Below are 18,791 nucleotides of genomic sequence, written 5' to 3' on the forward strand. Positions count from 1 at the left end.
CAGAGAGGGAGGGAGAGAGAAAAACATCTGAGGCAGCTTCAGTGTTTCTTCTTTAACCACACCCACAGGCGCATTTCTCAACGCTGCGCTTCCATACCTGCCAAGAGGAGCCAAATCTGTGCGTTAAAAGGACTTTAAGGACATCAGAGCGACGGGAAAAGCTGGAAATATATGTCACCGCGTGTCTTTCAACGAAAAATGTCCTAACACCTCTTTTGGTAAGTGGAAAAACTCAGCGTAATGAACTTTTGATGCGTCTAAGATGAGTAGAGCTTCGGATATGTCTATGATCGCGTTTCAGCCAATGGAAGTGAGCGCCTTCAGAGACGTTTATACGGCGGTCTATGAAACGATCTTTTACACTGGTGGTTGTAGAAGGGCCTTATGTCGTTAAAGAGCCAAACCTATCAAGAAAGAATGTCCGGAAAACGCGGACAGCCTGTGCATAAAAGGCTGTTTTTTGTTTTTTGTTAAAGACACCCACACATTCAAATGAAGTGTGTTTTCATGTTAACAGACAGAACAGACGACAGAAGTCTGACTGTAATTACTTTCTTCATCTTACATAAATATTTTTATTAAAGTTGTGGAGTAGCCATGCTGCGTTTTGAGATAAACTGTGTATAAACTGAGTGAGTGTTAATAACGTTGGCACAACTTGTTTCTTTCATGAATAGTTTGGCTCGAGGCCTGCTCATAACTTTGTGATAGTTATAGTGGTTGGGTTGATCTGTGGGGGACACTTTCACATTAAATCAGCTCTGGAAGAGAAATTACTGATTTAAAAAGTCAGAACTGAAGGTTCTTTGTTATTTTAGCCAACTGGAGTGAGTTAGAGCACCACTGACACAGATGTTCACAGAGTGAAAGCAGAATATCCAGCAGACAATGAGAACATGTTAATTCATTCCTCATTCTGCCACATCCAGGTCTGACGACAGAGCACGACCAGCAAGAGAAGAGTTCCAAAGAAGACATATTTGACTGACAGCCAAAGACATGGACTGGAAGACCTTCCAGGCCCTCCTCAGTGGGGTGAACAAATACTCCACGGCGTTCGGGCGGATATGGCTGTCTGTGGTGTTTGTGTTCAGGGTGATGGTGTACGTGGTGGCAGCGGAGCGAGTGTGGGGCGACGAGCAGAAGGACTTTGACTGCAACACCAAGCAGCCCGGCTGCGCCAACGTCTGCTACGACCACTTCTTCCCCATCTCCCACATCCGCCTGTGGGCCCTGCAGCTCATCTTCGTCACCTGCCCGTCCTTCATGGTTGTCATGCACGTGGCGTACCGTGATGACCGCGAGCGCAAGTACAAGGCCAAGCATGGTGACAACAGCAAGCTGTACAACAACACGGGCAAGAAGCACGGCGGCTTGTGGTGGACCTATCTGATCAGCCTCTTCGTAAAGACGGGCATCGAGGTCTCCTTCCTCTACATCCTCCACCGCGTCTACGACAGCTTCTACCTACCAAGACTAGTCAAGTGCGAGGTGTCGCCTTGCCCCAACCAGGTGGACTGCTACATCGGCCATCCCACGGAGAAGAAGGTCTTCACCTACTTCATGGTTGGAGCTTCGGCCCTCTGCATCGTCCTGAACATCTGTGAGATTATTTATCTCATCTCCAAACGCATTGTGCGAATTGCAAACAAGATGAAGAGGCGCAATCGCAACATGACCGTGCATCATGACAACTACAGCGACGACCCCTTCAACAACTGCAACGCGGCTGCGGCGAGGTCGGACCTGAAGGAAAAGCCTCCATCCTTCAAGACTGCGTACAAGCCTTCATACCGGCCGTCCGGACTCAAACTGGAAGAGAAGATCCGGGCCTCTGCTCCTAATCTGTCCTCAACATCGTGACCTAAACTTAAGTGAAAGCCAGGCTGAAGATCGAGAGATCAGCAGTCCTTGGTGCTAGAAGCCAATAACAAACCTCAGAAAAGGGACTCAGAACTATGAGCCAAACTACAGTATGTGTCAGACCCTGGAAGCTGAGTCATCAGTACTGGATTCTTCCTGTGGGCTCCTGTGTCCACATCCAAGACTCTTTTTGAGCGCCTGAACTTTGGTTTCCAAGTCAACATCCACAATATTTACAAGTCAGCTGGAGCCAAATTGATTTGTTAATGATATGTGGGTTTCTTTTTTGAATACAATAAAGGTTTGTGTACCTTTTTCAGCTTCACCCTCATTAGAACATTCCACCGAGGTTTCTCTGTCTTTCTTGTGATTGGAGTTTTGACACGGGAGGGGAAGGAAATGAAACACTGCACACAAGAAGGCAGGACACACCTGGCAGAGGTATTCGCCCTCTCTAGCAGTGTCCACAGTGGTGTGTCAGGGCGTTCTGTTAATCCCTGAACGTCAGATACACATTTCAGTGATCTCTTTAATTTAACTGAACTGAAATCACGGCGTCGTCATCGCATTTTGTTGCCCTGATGACCCACAGTCAATGGAGAAAGGTCAACTATTCTGCAATGGAGTGACGACACTCCAAAGTCAGAGTTATGGCTGAGGTAATACTTGAAGGTTTGCAAACTGGTCAAGAAAAAGAGAGTTTTACTGCATTTATTTTCTCGGATAAGATTTGTTACTGCAACAAAATACATATATCATTGGTATATTTCTCTGTGTAAAGAAGGCGGGCACATGCTTGGTCTCAGATTTATGCTGCACGGCTACACATTGTACATAGACTGCCTGTGTTTTGACATGCTTGTACACAAACTCGCCTCATCCAAGACCACTGTTGATTTAAATAAGGCGAAAGGTATGCTGCTGTTTAATTCTGTGTTGTTAGAGCTGGAGCACAGTGGAGGAGGCGGGAGGACGGTCGGACAAACACACGGCTCATTGAACTATTGCGCATTTTTTGTGAGTCCCTAATGTCCGCTGTGGACATCAGGAGGAAATGTATTTTTCTGCTCTTGTTCGTGTTGTATTTTTTTACTGAATATATTAAATTTATTGAACACGTGTTTGTTTGGTCTAAGGGCTTCTTATTAATACCTAATGTTATTTTTATTTGTGGAATATGGCTTCCATTTGGAAAACTTTCAGATTTCTACACAATTGAACAAATAATTTTAAACACAATAATACTAACATGTTTTTTTCCCCATGATGCTGTTTGACCGTTATTATTCGGGTGGAATTTTTCCATTGCCGCTGACTCAACTACGTTTCCGACACAGACCATCACCGTGGGCATGAACCATTTTGCTTTGCTGTGAGTCATGGTGACATGTCAGTCCCCTGTCTCTGATGCATATGATGCAAGTCTAAAGGGCTGCGGAGGCCTGCAGTAAGAATCTCAGTCTGCCTGTCGGACGTGTCAGTCTGGTTTCCACAAGGTGCGGCAAAGAAAAGAGTTTTTGTTCATTCAGAACCATGTCCGTGAAACAAACTGTAAAATCACGATGGAGACTGTGAAAGCTCTCACTTCAGTGCCTCATATGAGCAATGACGGCTTCAGACCAGTTTTTCCATGCAAATATTTGTAGAACTAATGCTGATAACAAATCCACGGTTCAATATTCTTGATTTTAGCAATAGTCTTGATGTTTATTACCCAAAACTATGTTTCAAAACCTGTGATTCATCACAATGCTGACACTCAGTGGCACACTTCATTGATGAAATAGTTTATTTTTAGACCTCACAATCTTGTTGAGTATGTACATGTTGAAGATGAAGACAGTCATTTAAAAATAAATACTTGAACATATTAAAGTAAAACTAGAAATCCTGTTAAAATAAACATTTTAAAAGTCAAAGGAATACATCAAAACATCAACATTTCTTCACAAGCCAGTACAACGGCGAAGTTCATTAAGAATGATCCGTAGATAGATAATTGATCTGAATTCACTGATCACTGCACATAACAGTGAGTCCATCCATCCCTGGGACTTTTTTTTTACTGGTTCACTTATTATTACAAACAAAGCGTGCTTCACTTTGGCTTACCAACTGGCCAGAAAGTAATGAAAGTACACTATTAAAGAAAGAGATGAAGGCATGGCTTTTGATAGGTAGGATCTGTATGATTAGACTGACTTTACATAAGGCACCGTTCCAGCTATGCTATCATGTCGTGAATATCTAATCAGATATTTTATTCTAAAACAGGAGGAGGGGGTCAGTACCATCCAAATATTAAAGGAATACTCTCACACCAGTGGTTGATAAATTAAACTAACATACAGAATATTATGTCTCCAGGTCACCTGAATGCTCTGCAGTGTACAGTCTGTGAAAGAGCCCACGGTTCGACTTGTCTACAGTTTGCAGGTTGCCTGCGCCACTTTGGAGTTGGTCTTTCTGTTGAGGGTTCGACAGATGAAAGCTCCAGCATCCATCAGCTTTGACAGGTCCACTCCCTGAGGTGAGGACGGAAAGTCAAACAGTCACACTTGAGGGAGCTTACGTCGAATACAGTAAATAGAGCCACAAACTAAATTATGATATGGTGGAATATTCTGCAAAGCTTGTTGCATTTAATTCCTGAAAGAGCGATGAGAGAAATGAAGAAAGAAAACGAACAAACTTCCTCTTCCTTGTTTTACTTACACTAATGTTCAACAGTTTGCAATTACCACTTATACATCTGTCTTTCAATAATGGCTAATTTAACATATGTATAAAAGCAGTATAATTCAGACACCATATGTATTATTCACATTTGAAATAGTTTTGGCCCCAAAAGAAGAGTAATTTAGTTGATATCCCCAGTGTGTAGCACGACGGGGGAGAATGCTGTTGAAAACATTTCCCCTGCAAACACCCCTTGATTCTGAATTTGCTTTTTAGTCCTGAACAGCGTCATTGGCCTTATATCATTATTGAAACTGTGCAACTGGGCTCTAAATATTCTGGGAATCCAGTTTTCTTTGGGCGCACTGCAGTCTACTCAGTGGTTTGATTGAATGGGTTTAAACTGATTCGTTAGTCCACAGTATGTTCAGCTGAAATTCGCGATCCAGTTCCATCAGTGGTACCCCAAGAACAACCTTCTATTTCGGTTTTGAAGTTTTAAGAATAGCTTTGCTCAAGTAACTCACCTGTTAATTTGGTTTAACGCCACTTTGTTACAGGCATTATTGTGCACTTGACACTTAAACAGGAACGAGCAGATGTTTAAATCTGGACAGACTTTGATGCCAAGATGATCCATGATGACCACGGTGATTTCTTACGCTTTTATTTAACTGTTGCTCAGAAGTATTTTTGCCTCTGACTGTACTGAATCGAACTTTTGTGGCACGTGATTCCAAACTTCTGAATGATAGTGTAAGTAAACACAAAAGCAAGAGCAGCGTCTTAAATCTCTACTATAAAGACACTAGGATAGGCTAAAGAGAGACAAAGTGTGACTTCTTACTGTTTGAATCCCAAGTCCATGCAGCATATAGACGACATCTTCAGTAGCAACATTCCCAGAAGCCCCCTGGGCATAGGGACAGCCGCCCAGTCCAGCAACTGACGAGTCTACCACGCTGATTCCCATCTGACAAACAAAAGAAATCCCTGAAACTTACATCTACATGGCCACTCTTATCACACCATCTGCATTACTCAAAGACACTTTCAGATTCAAATAACCAGCACCAAGTCTGACCTGTAAGGCCACAAGGATGTTAGCCAGGGCCTGGCCGTAGGTATCGTGGCAGTGCACCGCCAATGCACTGACTGGTACCTCTCTGCTTACCACCTCCAGCATTTCAGTCATGCTACCTGGAGTCCCCACTCCAATAGTGTCACCAAGAGAGATCTCATAGCAGCCCATGGAGTACAGACGCTTTGCTACCTGCAAGATAAGAGACAAAGCTTGAGCTGGTTGCATGAGTACTGATGTTTCTTGTAGCTTTGGCAAGCATATGATTTCTGACAATTTAAGTTAATGTAAACATGTATCAAGTGAGAACTCACATGTGCAACTTTTTCAGGCGCCACCTTGCCTTCGTAGGGACATCCGAGAACACATGACACATAACTGTGGTGACAAGAAGCAGATGTAAAAAAAATCTGAGCCTGCAATTCCAATGATTTACATGTTTGCTGACACTTGAGAACAAACCAGTAATCCTACCCTCGAACTAGCACACCGGCCTCTTTAGCGGCTTTCATAACCTCGTCGAAGCGCTGTAAACTTTCATCCACTGAGCAGTTTATGTTCTTCTTACTGAAGAGTTCAGAAGCAGCACCAAATATGGCTACCTCTGAAGCTCCCGCCTTCAACTGTGGTAAGAAAGAGCGAGGAAAAGGCATGTGAGGAAAACTTCTGTACACATGTTTGATGGTGTCAGAAGCTGGATATACAGTATGTTTATGTAGCTGTTGGGAAAGCGTGTTGGAATATGATGCTTGGCACTCACTGCAGCCTGAAACCCCTTGAGGTTGGGGGTGAGGACCGGGTAAGACACTCCAGGTTTCCTACTGATCCCCTTCATCACCTCTACCTGGTCTGCCATCTGACATTCGCAAAGAAACCAGATTAGTGCTGCCGAAAAACAACCACTTCCATTCCTTTACACGGCAGTTTCTGCACCGCCCTCGGTGGGGTGTGTCAGCACTTTTCATATGAATTGCTCAGGGGGCACAGACTTACCTGTGGAACCCATTTTGGAGAAACAAAGCTGGTGGCCTCAACGACCTGCAGCCCTGATGCTGACAACATGTCAATCAGCTGAATTTTTGTCTCTGTTGGCACGATAGTCTGTGGAGTGGAGCCAGAAAAGCAACAAAATGAGAAACACCTGAAAAACATGACTGTAATAGTTTGACCTGATTACATAATTACACGTGAGCTCCGCACCTGCTCTGTCTCAATACAACACTGATGGTTAAAATCAGAGAGTTGTTAAGCAGTTTTAACATTAGACTGGGGTATTCCTGGCAGTATAAGTTGCTCTGTAATTACATTAAATATATATATATATATCTTTTTCTATAACGTTACCTTTTCATTCTGAAGGCCATCTCTGGGTCCCACCTCCACTATTTTCACCTTTTCTGGAAGCGCTTGACTTACTTTTACACCAGCCTACACACACACAAACACACACACGCACATTTAGTAAAGTAAAACAGCTGTACTCGATAATGTTAAATTACAAACAGCTGGCCTGTTAAGCTAGATAAGTAGCCAACTAACAAACTACAAGGTGACCAAACGTATCCAGTTCAACCGTAGCGGACGCTAGCAGCTAACGTTAGCTGTCCAGGCTGCTAGCTGAAAGTGCACAGTACAAGCTGCTGAGAGTTTAAAGCACACGAAAACTCACTGCTTGAACCTTCGATGCGGAACTAAACGCCAGGTACTGCTGGCCCATCGCTGAACTTAAAGTGCTTCTGTTTACAAGCCTCATGACAGCCGCCATGTTGGTCCAGCCTACACAGTGGCGTCACATCTTCCTCGTGAGGAGAGGAAGCTAGAGCGCACAGGTTTCAAAAGCAACGCAAGGGCGCCATCTATGGGCCGGGAAGTTACATGGAAAGATCGTTTTGAAGTCCGCCTAGACATAAACACTCATTACCGTTTAAGCTTTATTTGGCCAAGAAAGCCTGAAGAATACATCTAAAAAAGTACAATGTATATCACTAATGTTTTTTAATGTGTTTTTTTAAAGTTGATCTCACTCATCGTGACAGTATACACACTATTTAAAGCTGTCTTTTTAAGATGCCGTTCTATATTTTGAATGCAAAGACACCACAGTTGATTTCATTGTAAATGTTTTAAATTTATTATTTTGTAAAAAGCATACCTGTGTTGGTGTTTTCCTTCAAGGCTTTACATACAGGTATTTGATAATCTCTAAATATTACATTAAAAAAGTATACACAATAACATGTTAAAATTGCATTTTAACACAGAATCTGCCAGTATGTTATTGCATTTGTGTATTTCATTAATTTCTCTGTTGATACCTTTAATATCATTTCCTTTTATAAGATTTGATTGTACTTTCCATTCACACTAGAAAAGACAGAGAAGGTGAAAGACACAGACACAGGAACGTATAAAAATATTTTTAATGTGTCAAAAAGTAAAAAAAAACAAATAAATTATAATTGGCTTTATATCATAGTGCATATCATAATCAAACATAATCATAAAAAGCGCTGCAACTGTGAGACACTGGGGAAAAAGGTCTGCTCTTGACTTCTCCTGCAGGGAGTAGGGAAATACCAGAGCCATTACTCTGTCCTTGTCACTTTGTTTTGCTCAAATGCCCACTTTTATCAAAGTAGAGAGTCCCAAAAAGGAGCAAAGCTGTTCTTCCATGCATATTAAAAACACATATCTTTGAAAGAATTATTATATAACTAGAATTGGAGCAAAGGAAACACTGAATATGCATGCATTGGATACTGCATATCTTTATGAAGCTTAACAAAAAGCATTCCATTTTGTCACAAAGGTCAACAATCTCATCGAAAGTAAAGATTAACCAGTTGCATTTAACTAATAGACAACTCATGTATCATAAATGTGTGTATTTACATCAGTGGATCACATTTTTTTATGCATAAATTCTCTTGCATGGCTTGAGCATACACACACACACACACACACACACACACACACACACACTTTGGTTCCTTCTCACTGCAGCTCCTCGTCACTGTCATCCACTTGTTGGATGATGAGGTCAGCCCCCGAGTCTTCAGCTAGGTCGTCATCGTCAGCTACCATCCAGCTCCTCTTGCTGTCCCCTTCCTCCTCCCCGTCGACCCCCAGTAACAGGGCCGGCTCTTCATTGGTCCCATCTATACTGTCCATGGGGATGTCATCACAACCCACTTCCTGGATGCATGCGGTGCACATGCGGTAGCGTCGTGTGCCCTCACACACCACGTGCCCAGTGTCCTCCGTCACCTGACACTTACACTTCCTGCACACCAGCTTCCTGGCTTGGTGGATCTGTGGAGGAACAAGAATAAAAAAAAAATGCGTTTGCAAAAACTATGAATGTTCAGTCGTGGTTATGTTACTGGTGATGGTGTTTCTGTAGCCCTGTGGGTACGAGAGCATCAGTGTTATCAGTGTGTATCAGTGCACTGATAACACTGTTATCAGGGTATATCACTTAAGACAACAAGGCTAACAACCCTATGCCACAGCCTAGAGTATAAGCTTCATCACTGTTTCTATGTGTCTGAAGCTGTTAAACCATTACTAAATGACAGAACTTGATATCGGTTGGTTGTGAATAAACCTACCGTCTCAAAATGGCTACGAAGATGCTCCAGGCGAGTGAAGCGTTTATTGCAGGCCTGACAGGGGTACGGCCTCTCCCCAGTGTGACAGCGCAAGTGACGCTTCAGGTCTGCCTTCCTCTTCACCGTGTGTGTACAAAAGGGACACTTGAAGCGCATAATAGGGTTGGAGTCTGCAAAGAGGATGAGAAATTGTTTGTTGTCTGGATGAGACTGTTTCTGGCTACTTTTGAGGGTTACACTCATGTCAGTCTGCTTATGATGCAGCGTGTTCTTCCTTTTCTCACTTCTCTGAAGGTAAAAGATCTATTGGTTTTCCATTTTCATACAGTCCAACTCACCTTTATTGAAGTGTCCAATAACACCAACAATAGGTGGTAGAGTAGCATACAGCTCCTCGGCCTTTTCAGCCTTCTGCGTCCTTGCCTCCTGAATGCCCAGGTCTTCATGCTGGTTGGAGCGAGTGCTGTTGGGTGCTCTCCTCTTGGCTCCCCCTTTGCCTCGCCGGCGCTCCGATCCAGGCAAGGTGTACAGAGGGTCCTGGGGGTCCTGCAGGTCCTCTACTTCTGTGTTGAGCTCATTAGCAGGGCTGCTTGGGTTAGTCTTCAGGGCTGAGGCAGATGCATCCTGATCTGAGTCCTTCCCCATGAAGCCGGAATGGGATCTGGAGTTGTCCCGGGTCCAGAGCGCTGGTGGCGGGCTGACAGAGCTGGGGCCTTGCTGCTGCTGCTCTGAGGTCTCTTCGCCTGCTCCACTGGTGAAACTGCAGGTCTCAGACATGCTGAGGCAGCGGTCACTGTCTTCATCTTTCACACTGATGTCCAAGGAGGATTTGATGAAGTTCTTGCAGTAGTTGATGACATTGTTCATCTGCAAGTAGCTGGCTGCCGACATCACCTCGATCACGTTGTGACTGGAGAGGTCCAGCTGGCCGGAGTAGATGAAATCCAAGATGACGGTGAAGGTCTCGGGGCTGAAGACGTCAAAGGTGGCGTTGACAGAGTCGGACAGCCCGTCGGGCCCCTGGGACAGCAGCATGCGGAAGTAGCCGCTGCTGGCGAACAAGACGTTGCGGTGGGCCCTGAAGAGCTGGCCCTCCACCAGCACACTGCAGTCACAGAACAGTTCCTGGCGGCGCTGCTGGTTGAGCTGCTTCAGCAAGTTGCTCTGGTGAGCCACTGTGATGTCAGCGGTGTTGAACCACCTCTGAGGCTGCCTGCAGGAGACAACATGACAGAACTCACGTTGGCTGTCTATGCGGCAAAGACCAACTTGTTTTACAAGAAAACAATAAATCATAGATGTCTTGCAGACCTTGTGGGCACTCAATACTGAAACTGAGACACTTCTATCATCGTGATCCTGAATTAACAGCTTGTATGCTTTCATAATGTAATAATATGAATCCTACATATTTGGGGAAGGAAAAATGTGTTGCTCAAGTGTGACTCATGGGACAACTGACCTTTTGATTGACAGCTTAACTTAATAAATGGTGATGCTACAGACCCCATATTAAAACTCCAGGTCACATCACAGCAGCGACACCCCATCAATAGCTGTCAATTAACCCCTCTTTGTTTCTGCACTGGACTGTCTCCAGCTCCGCGGACGGCCCGCCCTCCTGGACTTCATTGTGCTCTGTGATTGGCTGGACTAGCCTTAAATCAAAATCTTCTTCTAATGGGCTACACCCGACTCCAGTCAGACAGCATCGGGTGACAGCACCTTGCAATCATTCCTGAGGGAAGCAGAAGCGCTCATGTGATCTTTGAGGTTACAAACACAGCAGACTGATGGGAAGAGAAAATAAAGCACAGTACCCGGACGTGTCATCCAAAGAAGGGGGGAAAAATGCCGCAACCTCATTTACAAAATACTTCTTGTTGTACAATAACCTATTTAGCCATCCTCATGTAGACTGACACGCATTCACGTTTAATTATGTGACGCTTGCTGACAGGCTGCACAGCGCCCGTTAACCCACGGTGCAACGCCCGCCCGCGAGACTCTGTAGTGCTGCTCATGTCACACGAAACCAGGTCTGATCTCTTCCCCGAGCCATCCTCCGTTAATTCAGACATCGGCCGACCTACAAAACGACATGAGAGTGCTGCAGTCCTGCGAGAGAAAAGCGGGCAGCGGCGCACCGGAGCAGCCCAGTCTGTCCTGGAGCGACGCCCACTTCAGGCTCCAGCCAGCACACAATAGAAAAATACACACAAACCTCCAGCAACTGAGCGAGCCGCGAGCCCACAAATACATACATTCACATGGCGTATCACGCCGGGGACAAGACGCGCTAATACGCCCGTTTTCATCCTCAAGACCACCCCCACTTCTCGCCGGAGGTCCGGAGCGAGCAGCGGGGAGGATTTGCCTCCTGCCCAAACCCAGCGACTCTTTCCCAGGCGTGAGGTGTCGGCAGGACCCGCTTACGCCCCACGCCGTGATACCCCTGACAAAATCCCATCGATACTCACTGGTGACTTGATTCACCCGGCGCCCGATAGAGTCTACTCGCCCCCAGGTCCGCCACCATATCCATTTTTAATTTATTTCGCCTTTTTTTCTGCGCTCTTTTTTTTTCTCGTCCAGGGTCTACAGTCAGGCACTTCCTGCTCAGCCCTAAAGACCGAAACCCGGTTAGAGCGACTGGAGCACTGTGCTGACGTGGGTGTTTATTAACTGGGTGCCCGAGGGTTCAAGGAGCCATTTAAAGCCCTAGTGCCCCGTTTAAATGCACTGTATGGACAGAATGCTGAGCATCGAATAGCCCAGCCTTGCAAAACCCAGCAATATTTGTATATTCTGTTGGGATTTGTAACACTCAAACCCTCAGCTGACCATATTATACTGGCAGATTTCTTAAATCTGCCTTTGCATCACTTTGACATGCACCAACCTCATCATATTTACAGGTGAATGCATCTTTTAATCAGATATACTTCTGGGTTTATCTCCCTAAAGCATTTAGCTTAATGTATTCAGCATCGTAGCATTCATTACAACTCATTTCACAGTCATCTGAAATTGTTTCATAATGGAGTGGAAATGAAGGCCTCAGTTTCCTCAGAAAGAAAATCATTTATTCTTTCATTGTTATGGCTCACAGATCAGTACTTTGATAGAGAAAATATTAATTGTTAATCTGAAAAAAAGCAACACACAGCACCCAAAAAGGCATTTTTACATGATTCGTATAATGTAAACAGTCACTGGAGAATAAGATAACATGAATCTAGAACAAAAGGAAAATTAAACATGACAAAACCTAAAGCATTCAGCTCCCCTGAAGGTCTCATCATTTGTTTACAAGATATGCAGAAATGAGGAAGTTGATGGTTTGCTTTGGCCTGATGATTTAGAAGAGGAACAAAAAAAGGCTGGAGTTGCATCAAGAGGCTGTGCCATTGGAAAATCCGGTGGGGTTCATGGACTGCCAGCGCCACAGATCCTCACCTGCATACACGCAAAAAAGTATAAATAAAGCCAACATGCTGGTGTTGTTTGGAGAATCAGATGATGTTGAGTAATAGATTTTGTCCATGTCCTTACACATTCTTTCCAGATCAAATTCAGCCTTCCAGGCCAGCTCTTTCTCTGCCAGGCGTGGATCGGCGTAGCACGATGCTACATCTCCTCCCCTACGTGGGGTGACTTTGTAAGAGATCTAAGGAGAGGACACATAAAGCAAAAGATCAAGAAAAAAAGAGGGTTAGCCTAAACAGTGGGAACGTCCGTGGATCAGAGACCAGCAGCGTTCATCGCCAGTTTTAGTTTGGCCAACTCTGTTACAGTTACTCTCTGAACACACAATACAATCACTGGCCCATAAGATGATTTACCGTCACTCACCTCTCTCCCTGATACCTTCTCCATGGCTTTCACCATCTGGAGCACAGAGTAGCCTCTCCCTGTTCCAAGGTTGTAAACCTACATTTACAGTAATGCACACATGATGGCACTCCCATAAATACTTGAACAATGTGAACACACAGTGAAACAGAAAATGACTTGAAATGTCTTTTAAAATGCTTTTTTGTCCTTTTCTCAAACGTACCTTGCACCCGCAGTCGGCCTTCAGCCTCTTCAGAGCGGCTATGTGTCCCTTTGCCAGATCTACAACATGGATATAATCTCGCACACCTAGCGGGAGAAAGGAAACCTTGTTATGATTCCGAACACGAACAAAGACGTGCAATGATTATACTCATAAGAGCAAACCACAAATAACTCACTGCAGTGCAATTAAAGGTCGCCATTACCTGTCCCATCAACTGTGTCATAGTCATTGCCAAACACACTGAGGCACTTTCTTCTCCCTATGGCAACCTATGAGGCAGATCAATTAAGCAAAGCAAGCAACACATAGTGGAACAAACAGTGCAGGCTCTGATCTAGCTGTGTATTTGGCAGACAGTTCATGTACCTGGGCGACATATGGCAGCAGGTTGTTGGGGATACCCTGAGGGTCCTCTCCTATCAGGCCAGAGGAATGAGCTCCAATTGGGTTGAAATAACGCAGCAGCACGGCATTCCAGTCCTGCTCACACAGAGGCAATAAGGAACCACTACACACTGTTTATGTGTCTTTATCGATCTGTGAAGGCCTTTCTACCTCCTCATCGGTACCTTCTCGGCTTTACAGTGGTCCTTGATCATCTCCTCAATGAAGTACTTGGTCTTGCCGTAAGGGTTGGTGCAGCCGCCCACGGGGTGCTGCTCGTCGATGGGAAGGTGCTGAGGGTCTCCGTACACTGTGGCTGAGCTGCTGAAGACCAGATTGCGCACCCTGTGAGCCTGCATCACCTGGGACACATGCAGATGCAAACAAACACGGCACACGCATACGGCCGGTGAGACAGAGCGCGCACACACATCTTAGGAGTAGGCAGAAACGCCGAGTTTGGCGGACACGGTGAGCTCCACGCATTAAAAGCCATGGGGGTGCGGTGTTAGAGTTAGCCAATCCAGTATCAAATGATCATGCCATGCACTCTGCCAATGAAGATGAAGATCGGTGCAAATAATGACAGACAACAGCAGATCAGGGGAGGAGAGCTGAAACTGACCTCAAGCAGGTTCATGGAGGCGGTGAGGTTGACTCTGTAGTAGCGTAACGGCTGCTCCACTGACTCCCCAACAGCCTTCAGGCCAGCGAAGTGCATCACTGCGCTGAAAGAGTGCTGCAACACGGATCGATACAGAACACAGTCATGTGTGATGGGTAGGAGCCATCTGGAAGGAGTTTCTGCAACTAATATGTACATACAGTATGATAGCACTATGTCACACTGCCTATTTTCAGTGCTGTCTGAGAATGTATGGTGGCCAGCTGGGACACTCTTTGGTACAAAAAAACAAAAACAAATAACCTCACGCAGTCGATTAAAGCTGAGCGTGGAATTATGTTACTGCCAGAACTTAGTGGTGTTTTTATCAGATTGATTGTTTCATCCACCAAAGACGAAATCTGCCAGCAGTCAGTCAATAATATTCATTTCAGTAAATCAACTGTGTTCACTTTCTGACCTTTTTGAAGAGATTTTCCAAGGCAGGTCGATCCAAAAGATCCAGTTCATGGAACTCAATGCTGGTGTCCAGGAGTTTCTCTATCCTACGTATGCTCTCTGGCACATCCCCTTCTCCTCCATTCACAGGAAGTCATGCACACACACACACACACACACCAGATATAAGTATCACTGCACTAAACACACACTTTGAACAGCCATGTTTATGACAATGTATTCATCAGCCTTACCTCTTACAGCGTTACTGAAGTTATCCACTACAACTGGCTGGAAACCTGCTTCGATGAGCTCCACCACGCAGTGACTCCCAATGTAGCCACCTCCACCCGTGACCAGCACCTTCTCTGCCATTCTCTCACCTGTCAAACACAACAATCAGACCTCCATTCATAATCCTGCTGTGGTTATCTTATCCCAGGGACACGCTGTGATTCTTGATTGCGACAGAAGCAGAGCTTGAAAACCACACTCCAGACGTGCTCTTGAGAAACAGAAACTGTTTTTCTCTCAGTCCATTTGAGCACACCTGAAAGCTTTGTTAGCTGACTTGGCAGATTTGTGACCTGCCCATATTCTCCTTTATGTCAGCAGGCTAAGGCCTTAACCTGTCTAACCACAGAAAACAATGATAGTGTCCGAAAGTTAAAAAGTTAGTAACTAATACTTTTTATCCCTTTTAAGCCGTCCTTACCTTTTGAGGGAGCATACTTGAGGCTTTATAGACTCTAAATAAGATATATAATTGCACAACAAATGTTTTGTGATTTACTTCCATTCAAAAGTATTGCCGTGAACATCACATTCCACTATTGAATACTACACGGAAATACAGCTCGCACGTAAACATAACTACGTCATCCAAGCTACATCCTTAACACTCTCCTAATTTTCCCTTCATTGTATTCTGGGCTTCTGAAACCGAAATTATTATTTTTTTATTATTATTTAATTTCACTGTCATTGTTTACCCACTGCATCTTTGCCAGTTCCCCTAAGTCTAAATTAAAGTCTAAGAGAGTGAGCAAAGGTACAACTTTCTTACCAAACTGTCAAAATGAGACCACAACGTAATAAATGACTGACGGTACCACTGAACAGACTTACTGAATTTCCCGGTAAATGCGTAAACTGTCGTTGACAGCAGAGTTTCTTGGTGAACCTGGTCAGTAGAAGCTGAGAAAGTGAGTGTGGAGATTGAATGAAGGTTGTACCTTTCAGTTCAATTAGTGAAGTTTCGCCTCTCTCCTTCAGACATTTCTTTACTTCCTGTGAAACGTGGAAGTGGAGTTAAGCTAATATTTAGCTCACGACTTCCTGTACGTGTTCTTTCAGCGTAAGGGCACGCCACTCCTATATCCGCATACCACAACGTTAAATTCACTTTAGCTTGAACTGTGACCTAAATCAACTGATCAGAAGGTGATGTAACACCTTATGTGATAACCACAGCAACCAAGAAAGCTTGTCTTAATCTTAGCATAATTCACTTTCTAGTTTGTATTTTGAAGTGTAAAACGGATTCGCATGCGTTGTCGCTACAAACACCGTCCTCCAGAGTGTGTGCAGTTGTACGTGAACGCCTCACATGCCATGACGTCGACCGCCGTCTAATAAAGCCACGCCTTTAGACCATTTGCACAGGGATGTCACTGTGTAGTGCGTCCACCTTGAGTAGTCTCAAACTTTCCGGAAGGCAAATGAAAAGTGCCACGTAACTCGTGACGGAAACCCAGGCAGTAAAACTCAATGCAGCAGTGTAAGTCCAGCTTAGTTAAACCAACTACACACTCCTCTACTTAAAAATAAAGAAAAGAAAAGAGAAATAAAAAATCAAAGTAATGAATTGGTAAAACTAACAACTCAGTCACAGTAACTGACTTACATGCTCATTTACATGTCATATTTACAACATGCCAGGTCCATTCAGCCAGTTTGCACATGCAGTAGATGTACATAAGCAAATAACAACAAGAGATCGTTGGATAGGAGTGTGACTTTGGCTTAATTAGTAAATAATGTCAAAGTGATGGCTGATAGTATGAGTACCTCAAGACTGTGCAAATATAGCTGAATTGAGAATGGACTTAATGTGACTGAACAAATACACACATACACACACCAGCACCAACAATAACCTCGTATCTTACTCTACATATTATTTATGTTCTTCTTACAATGATTTGACAGACAAGACAAGATTTTCCATTCCCAGAATAATACTGGTGCCTAGCCTCAACAATACCATCAGAAATAAGCAGGAAACCATCAGGAAATGTTTCAAAAACTAGGAATTTCACACTACAACACCAAACAAAGAGCTTATGAACTGCATTTCCTTTTAACATCAGGTCCTTGTATGCTAAATAATGCATATTAAATATATACTGTGACCATTATGTTTGTATAGACAGTTGTTGTTTTCCCTTACATTTCTATGAAATGCAGTTTGAGCAGGATTCTTTTATATCCTGTGCCATTTCTGAAGCCTGTTTGTCAGTCCTGCCCTGCCCACAGACACTGGCACATGAAGAGAGGAAGCAGAATTGGGATGAAAGAAAAATGAGACGGAGTCGGATACCTCAGAGATGAAGTTTGCTCGCTTCATTCTCTGCAAATGCTGTCTTTGTTAGAAAGGACTCAGAGCTGATGAAGAAATCTCAAGAGGGAAAACAAAATGTCAAAATAATTCAGCAGGAGTACATGGTAATAATAAAAACCAATACAACCATTCAGAAGAGGACAAGGGAGAGGAGACAGAAGGAGACATTTAAAACTCAAAGGAGGAACAACATGTGACTATTTGAGTGTCAGAGACCAGCAGACAAGCAGCACTGCTATCTCTTTTATAAGTCTGGTTCAGTTTGTTACCGTCTTACAGTTTCATTTTGGGGCTGTGTGCCTTCAAGTCCTTACCCCAGGAGGACATTTGTTTCGGACGTTAGTTTCTGTGTGCTGATGCAGGTCAGCAGCATGGTTCAGCTTTGCCTTTGTGGCTGTATATGCATGAGTGTATGGTTCCACACTTCCCTCGGGTTGCCACCCCGGCTGCGGGGAGTGCAACCAGCACCTCTGCTTCCAGGTGCCTGACGACTGCCCTGCAGGTCGGGTGCAGGATGACTGTGGATGCTGAACAGTGTGCTAACGTGGAGGGGCAGCAGTGTGACCCAGATGGGGCTCAGAAGTTCTATGGCCATTGCGGAGAGGGCTTGGTCTGCTGAAGGAATATGCCAAAGGGGGTACACAGGGCTGAGCCAGACCCCACATGTGTGTGCCAGGAGAGGGGTCCTGTATGTGGCTCAGATGGGTGGACCTACCAAAATGTTTGAAAGAGGAAAGAAGAGCGCCCGCAGCTGTAACACAACCTGCAAGCTTCCAAACCTGCAACCTGTGCGTGAGTCTCTGGGCATCATACTGTTGATTTTGGAGCTACAGCAGCTGCAAACACATTTCTTTACTCTTTGTTTCTCGAAGGCTACTGTATATTCAGAACAGGAGCACTTTGATCATCTGAATGAAGGCAGTGATGGACAGGTGGCATCTGGAGATTACCTGGGATTCATTTAAATCAGATTAGATGACCAAAGAAGGAGGCCTGAGGAAAAATATCTTTATACTACCATAAAGGGTCAGCTAAGATATCTGAAATTAAAGGGCATGATGTTTGTCAGTCACAGCTGCTCAGCTGTATGAAAGGAATAACTGTCTTTTCATTAGAAACATCAAATCTGCTTTTGCTTTCGTTACTCCACTCTAAAATCATACAGTACATACATTCACTGAGTTAAAAAGAAAAGAGTGATGGATGGAGGGAGAGAGGGTGTGACCATCCACAGGGCCTCCATCTGATTCTATTCATCTCTCTCCACCTGAGTGCCAGTTAATCCTCCCCTCATCCCCCGACTCCCAGCTGGATACACTGGCTCCTTCTGAATGGCAAGCCGCATTAACGGCGAGGAACTTTCCCCCGCTGTCTGTTAGTCAAAGCTGATTGGAGATTACGGGCCTGCGGCGAAAACACAGCCC

At 44.5% G+C, this 18,791-nt stretch overlaps 4 protein-coding genes and 1 pseudogene across 7 annotated transcripts; 2 read left to right on the forward strand and 3 right to left on the reverse strand.

The window, feature by feature from the left end:
• The first annotated feature begins 934 nt into the window (after nt 1-934).
• Nucleotides 935-1,949, forward strand: gjb3 (gap junction protein beta 3). Its single transcript, XM_076748956.1, has one exon. It carries the CDS (start codon nt 1,000-1,002, stop codon nt 1,861-1,863), a length of 864 nt encoding a protein of 287 aa, XP_076605071.1. The 5' UTR covers nt 935-999; the 3' UTR covers nt 1,864-1,949.
• Nucleotides 1,950-3,638: 1,689 nt separating this feature from the next.
• hmgcl (3-hydroxy-3-methylglutaryl-CoA lyase) lies at nt 3,639-7,427 on the reverse strand. The gene is made up of 9 exons (XM_076748955.1): nt 7,293-7,427; nt 6,968-7,051; nt 6,617-6,724; nt 6,384-6,479; nt 6,098-6,246; nt 5,938-6,001; nt 5,627-5,815; nt 5,390-5,515; nt 3,639-4,388 (listed from the first exon to the last, which is right to left on the reverse strand). The coding sequence occupies exons 1-9, from the start codon at nt 7,386-7,388 to the stop codon at nt 4,287-4,289; spliced, it is 1,014 nt and encodes a 337-aa protein (XP_076605070.1). The 5' UTR covers nt 7,389-7,427; the 3' UTR covers nt 3,639-4,286.
• A 602-nt stretch (nt 7,428-8,029) lies between these two features.
• Nucleotides 8,030-11,882, reverse strand: zbtb8a (zinc finger and BTB domain containing 8A). 2 transcript variants are annotated; one of them, XM_076748954.1, is made up of 4 exons: nt 11,715-11,882; nt 9,573-10,447; nt 9,235-9,404; nt 8,030-8,935 (listed from the first exon to the last, which is right to left on the reverse strand). In XM_076748954.1, exons 1-4 carry the CDS (start codon nt 11,777-11,779, stop codon nt 8,618-8,620), a joined length of 1,428 nt encoding a protein of 475 aa, XP_076605069.1. In that variant the 5' UTR covers nt 11,780-11,882; the 3' UTR covers nt 8,030-8,617. The 2 variants fall into 2 exon arrangements, with proteins under 2 accessions (XP_076605069.1, XP_076605068.1); XM_076748953.1 differs by lacking the exon at nt 11,715-11,882 and having other exon boundaries at nt 8,487-8,935; nt 9,573-10,716.
• A 419-nt stretch (nt 11,883-12,301) lies between these two features.
• On the reverse strand, nt 12,302-16,041 carry gale (UDP-galactose-4-epimerase). 3 transcript variants are annotated; one of them, XM_076749463.1, is made up of 11 exons: nt 15,980-16,041; nt 14,999-15,127; nt 14,767-14,882; nt 14,307-14,420; nt 13,867-14,043; nt 13,664-13,777; nt 13,500-13,566; nt 13,295-13,380; nt 13,090-13,167; nt 12,790-12,904; nt 12,302-12,693 (listed from the first exon to the last, which is right to left on the reverse strand). In XM_076749463.1, the coding sequence occupies exons 2-11, from the start codon at nt 15,117-15,119 to the stop codon at nt 12,629-12,631; spliced, it is 1,053 nt and encodes a 350-aa protein (XP_076605578.1). In that variant the 5' UTR covers nt 15,120-15,127; nt 15,980-16,041; the 3' UTR covers nt 12,302-12,628. The 3 variants fall into 3 exon arrangements, with proteins under 3 accessions (XP_076605578.1, XP_076605579.1, XP_076605577.1); XM_076749464.1 differs by having other exon boundaries at nt 14,767-14,879; nt 15,873-16,038; XM_076749462.1 differs by having other exon boundaries at nt 15,873-16,038.
• Nucleotides 16,042-17,738: 1,697 nt separating this feature from the next.
• On the forward strand, nt 17,739-18,332 carry LOC143331925 (kazal-type serine protease inhibitor domain-containing protein 1-like; annotated as a pseudogene).
• Nucleotides 18,333-18,791: the final 459 nt, after the last annotated feature.

This window comes from Chaetodon auriga, chromosome 14 (genome assembly GCF_051107435.1).
Source record: "Chaetodon auriga isolate fChaAug3 chromosome 14, fChaAug3.hap1, whole genome shotgun sequence".
Classification (NCBI taxonomy): Eukaryota; Metazoa; Chordata; class Actinopteri; order Chaetodontiformes; family Chaetodontidae; genus Chaetodon; species Chaetodon auriga.

Bases quoted from the DNA above. Each gene is read 5' to 3' on its own strand.
- gjb3 (XM_076748956.1), top strand. From the start codon at position 1,000: ATGGACTGGAAGACCTTCCAGGCCCTCCTCAGTGGGGTGAACAAATAC.
- hmgcl (XM_076748955.1), bottom strand. From the start codon at position 7,388: ATGGCGGCTGTCATGAGGCTTGTAAACAGAAGCACTTTAAGTTCAGCG. The intron at 6,247-6,383 runs GTGAGTGCCAAG...TTCTTACCACAG, and splicing joins TCAAGGGGTTTCAGGCTGCA to TTGAAGGCGGGAGCTTCAGA. The intron at 4,389-5,389 runs GTAAGAAGTCAC...TCCTCACCTCAG, and splicing joins ATGGACTTGGGATTCAAACA to GGAGTGGACCTGTCAAAGCT.
- zbtb8a (XM_076748953.1), bottom strand. From the start codon at position 10,620: ATGAAAGCATACAAGCTGTTAATTCAGGATCACGATGATAGAAGTGTC. The intron at 9,405-9,572 runs GTGAGTTGGACT...TCCTCTTTGCAG, and splicing joins TATTGGACACTTCAATAAAG to ACTCCAACCCTATTATGCGC. The intron at 8,936-9,234 runs GTAGGTTTATTC...GTTCCTCCACAG, and splicing joins TTCGTAGCCATTTTGAGACG to ATCCACCAAGCCAGGAAGCT.
- gale (XM_076749463.1), bottom strand. From the start codon at position 15,119: ATGGCAGAGAAGGTGCTGGTCACGGGTGGAGGTGGCTACATTGGGAGT. The intron at 14,421-14,766 runs GTCAGAAAGTGA...TCCGTGTTGCAG, and splicing joins TGGAAAATCTCTTCAAAAAG to CACTCTTTCAGCGCAGTGAT. The intron at 12,905-13,089 runs GTGAGTGACGGT...TCCTCTCCTTAG, and splicing joins AGAAGGTATCAGGGAGAGAG to ATCTCTTACAAAGTCACCCC.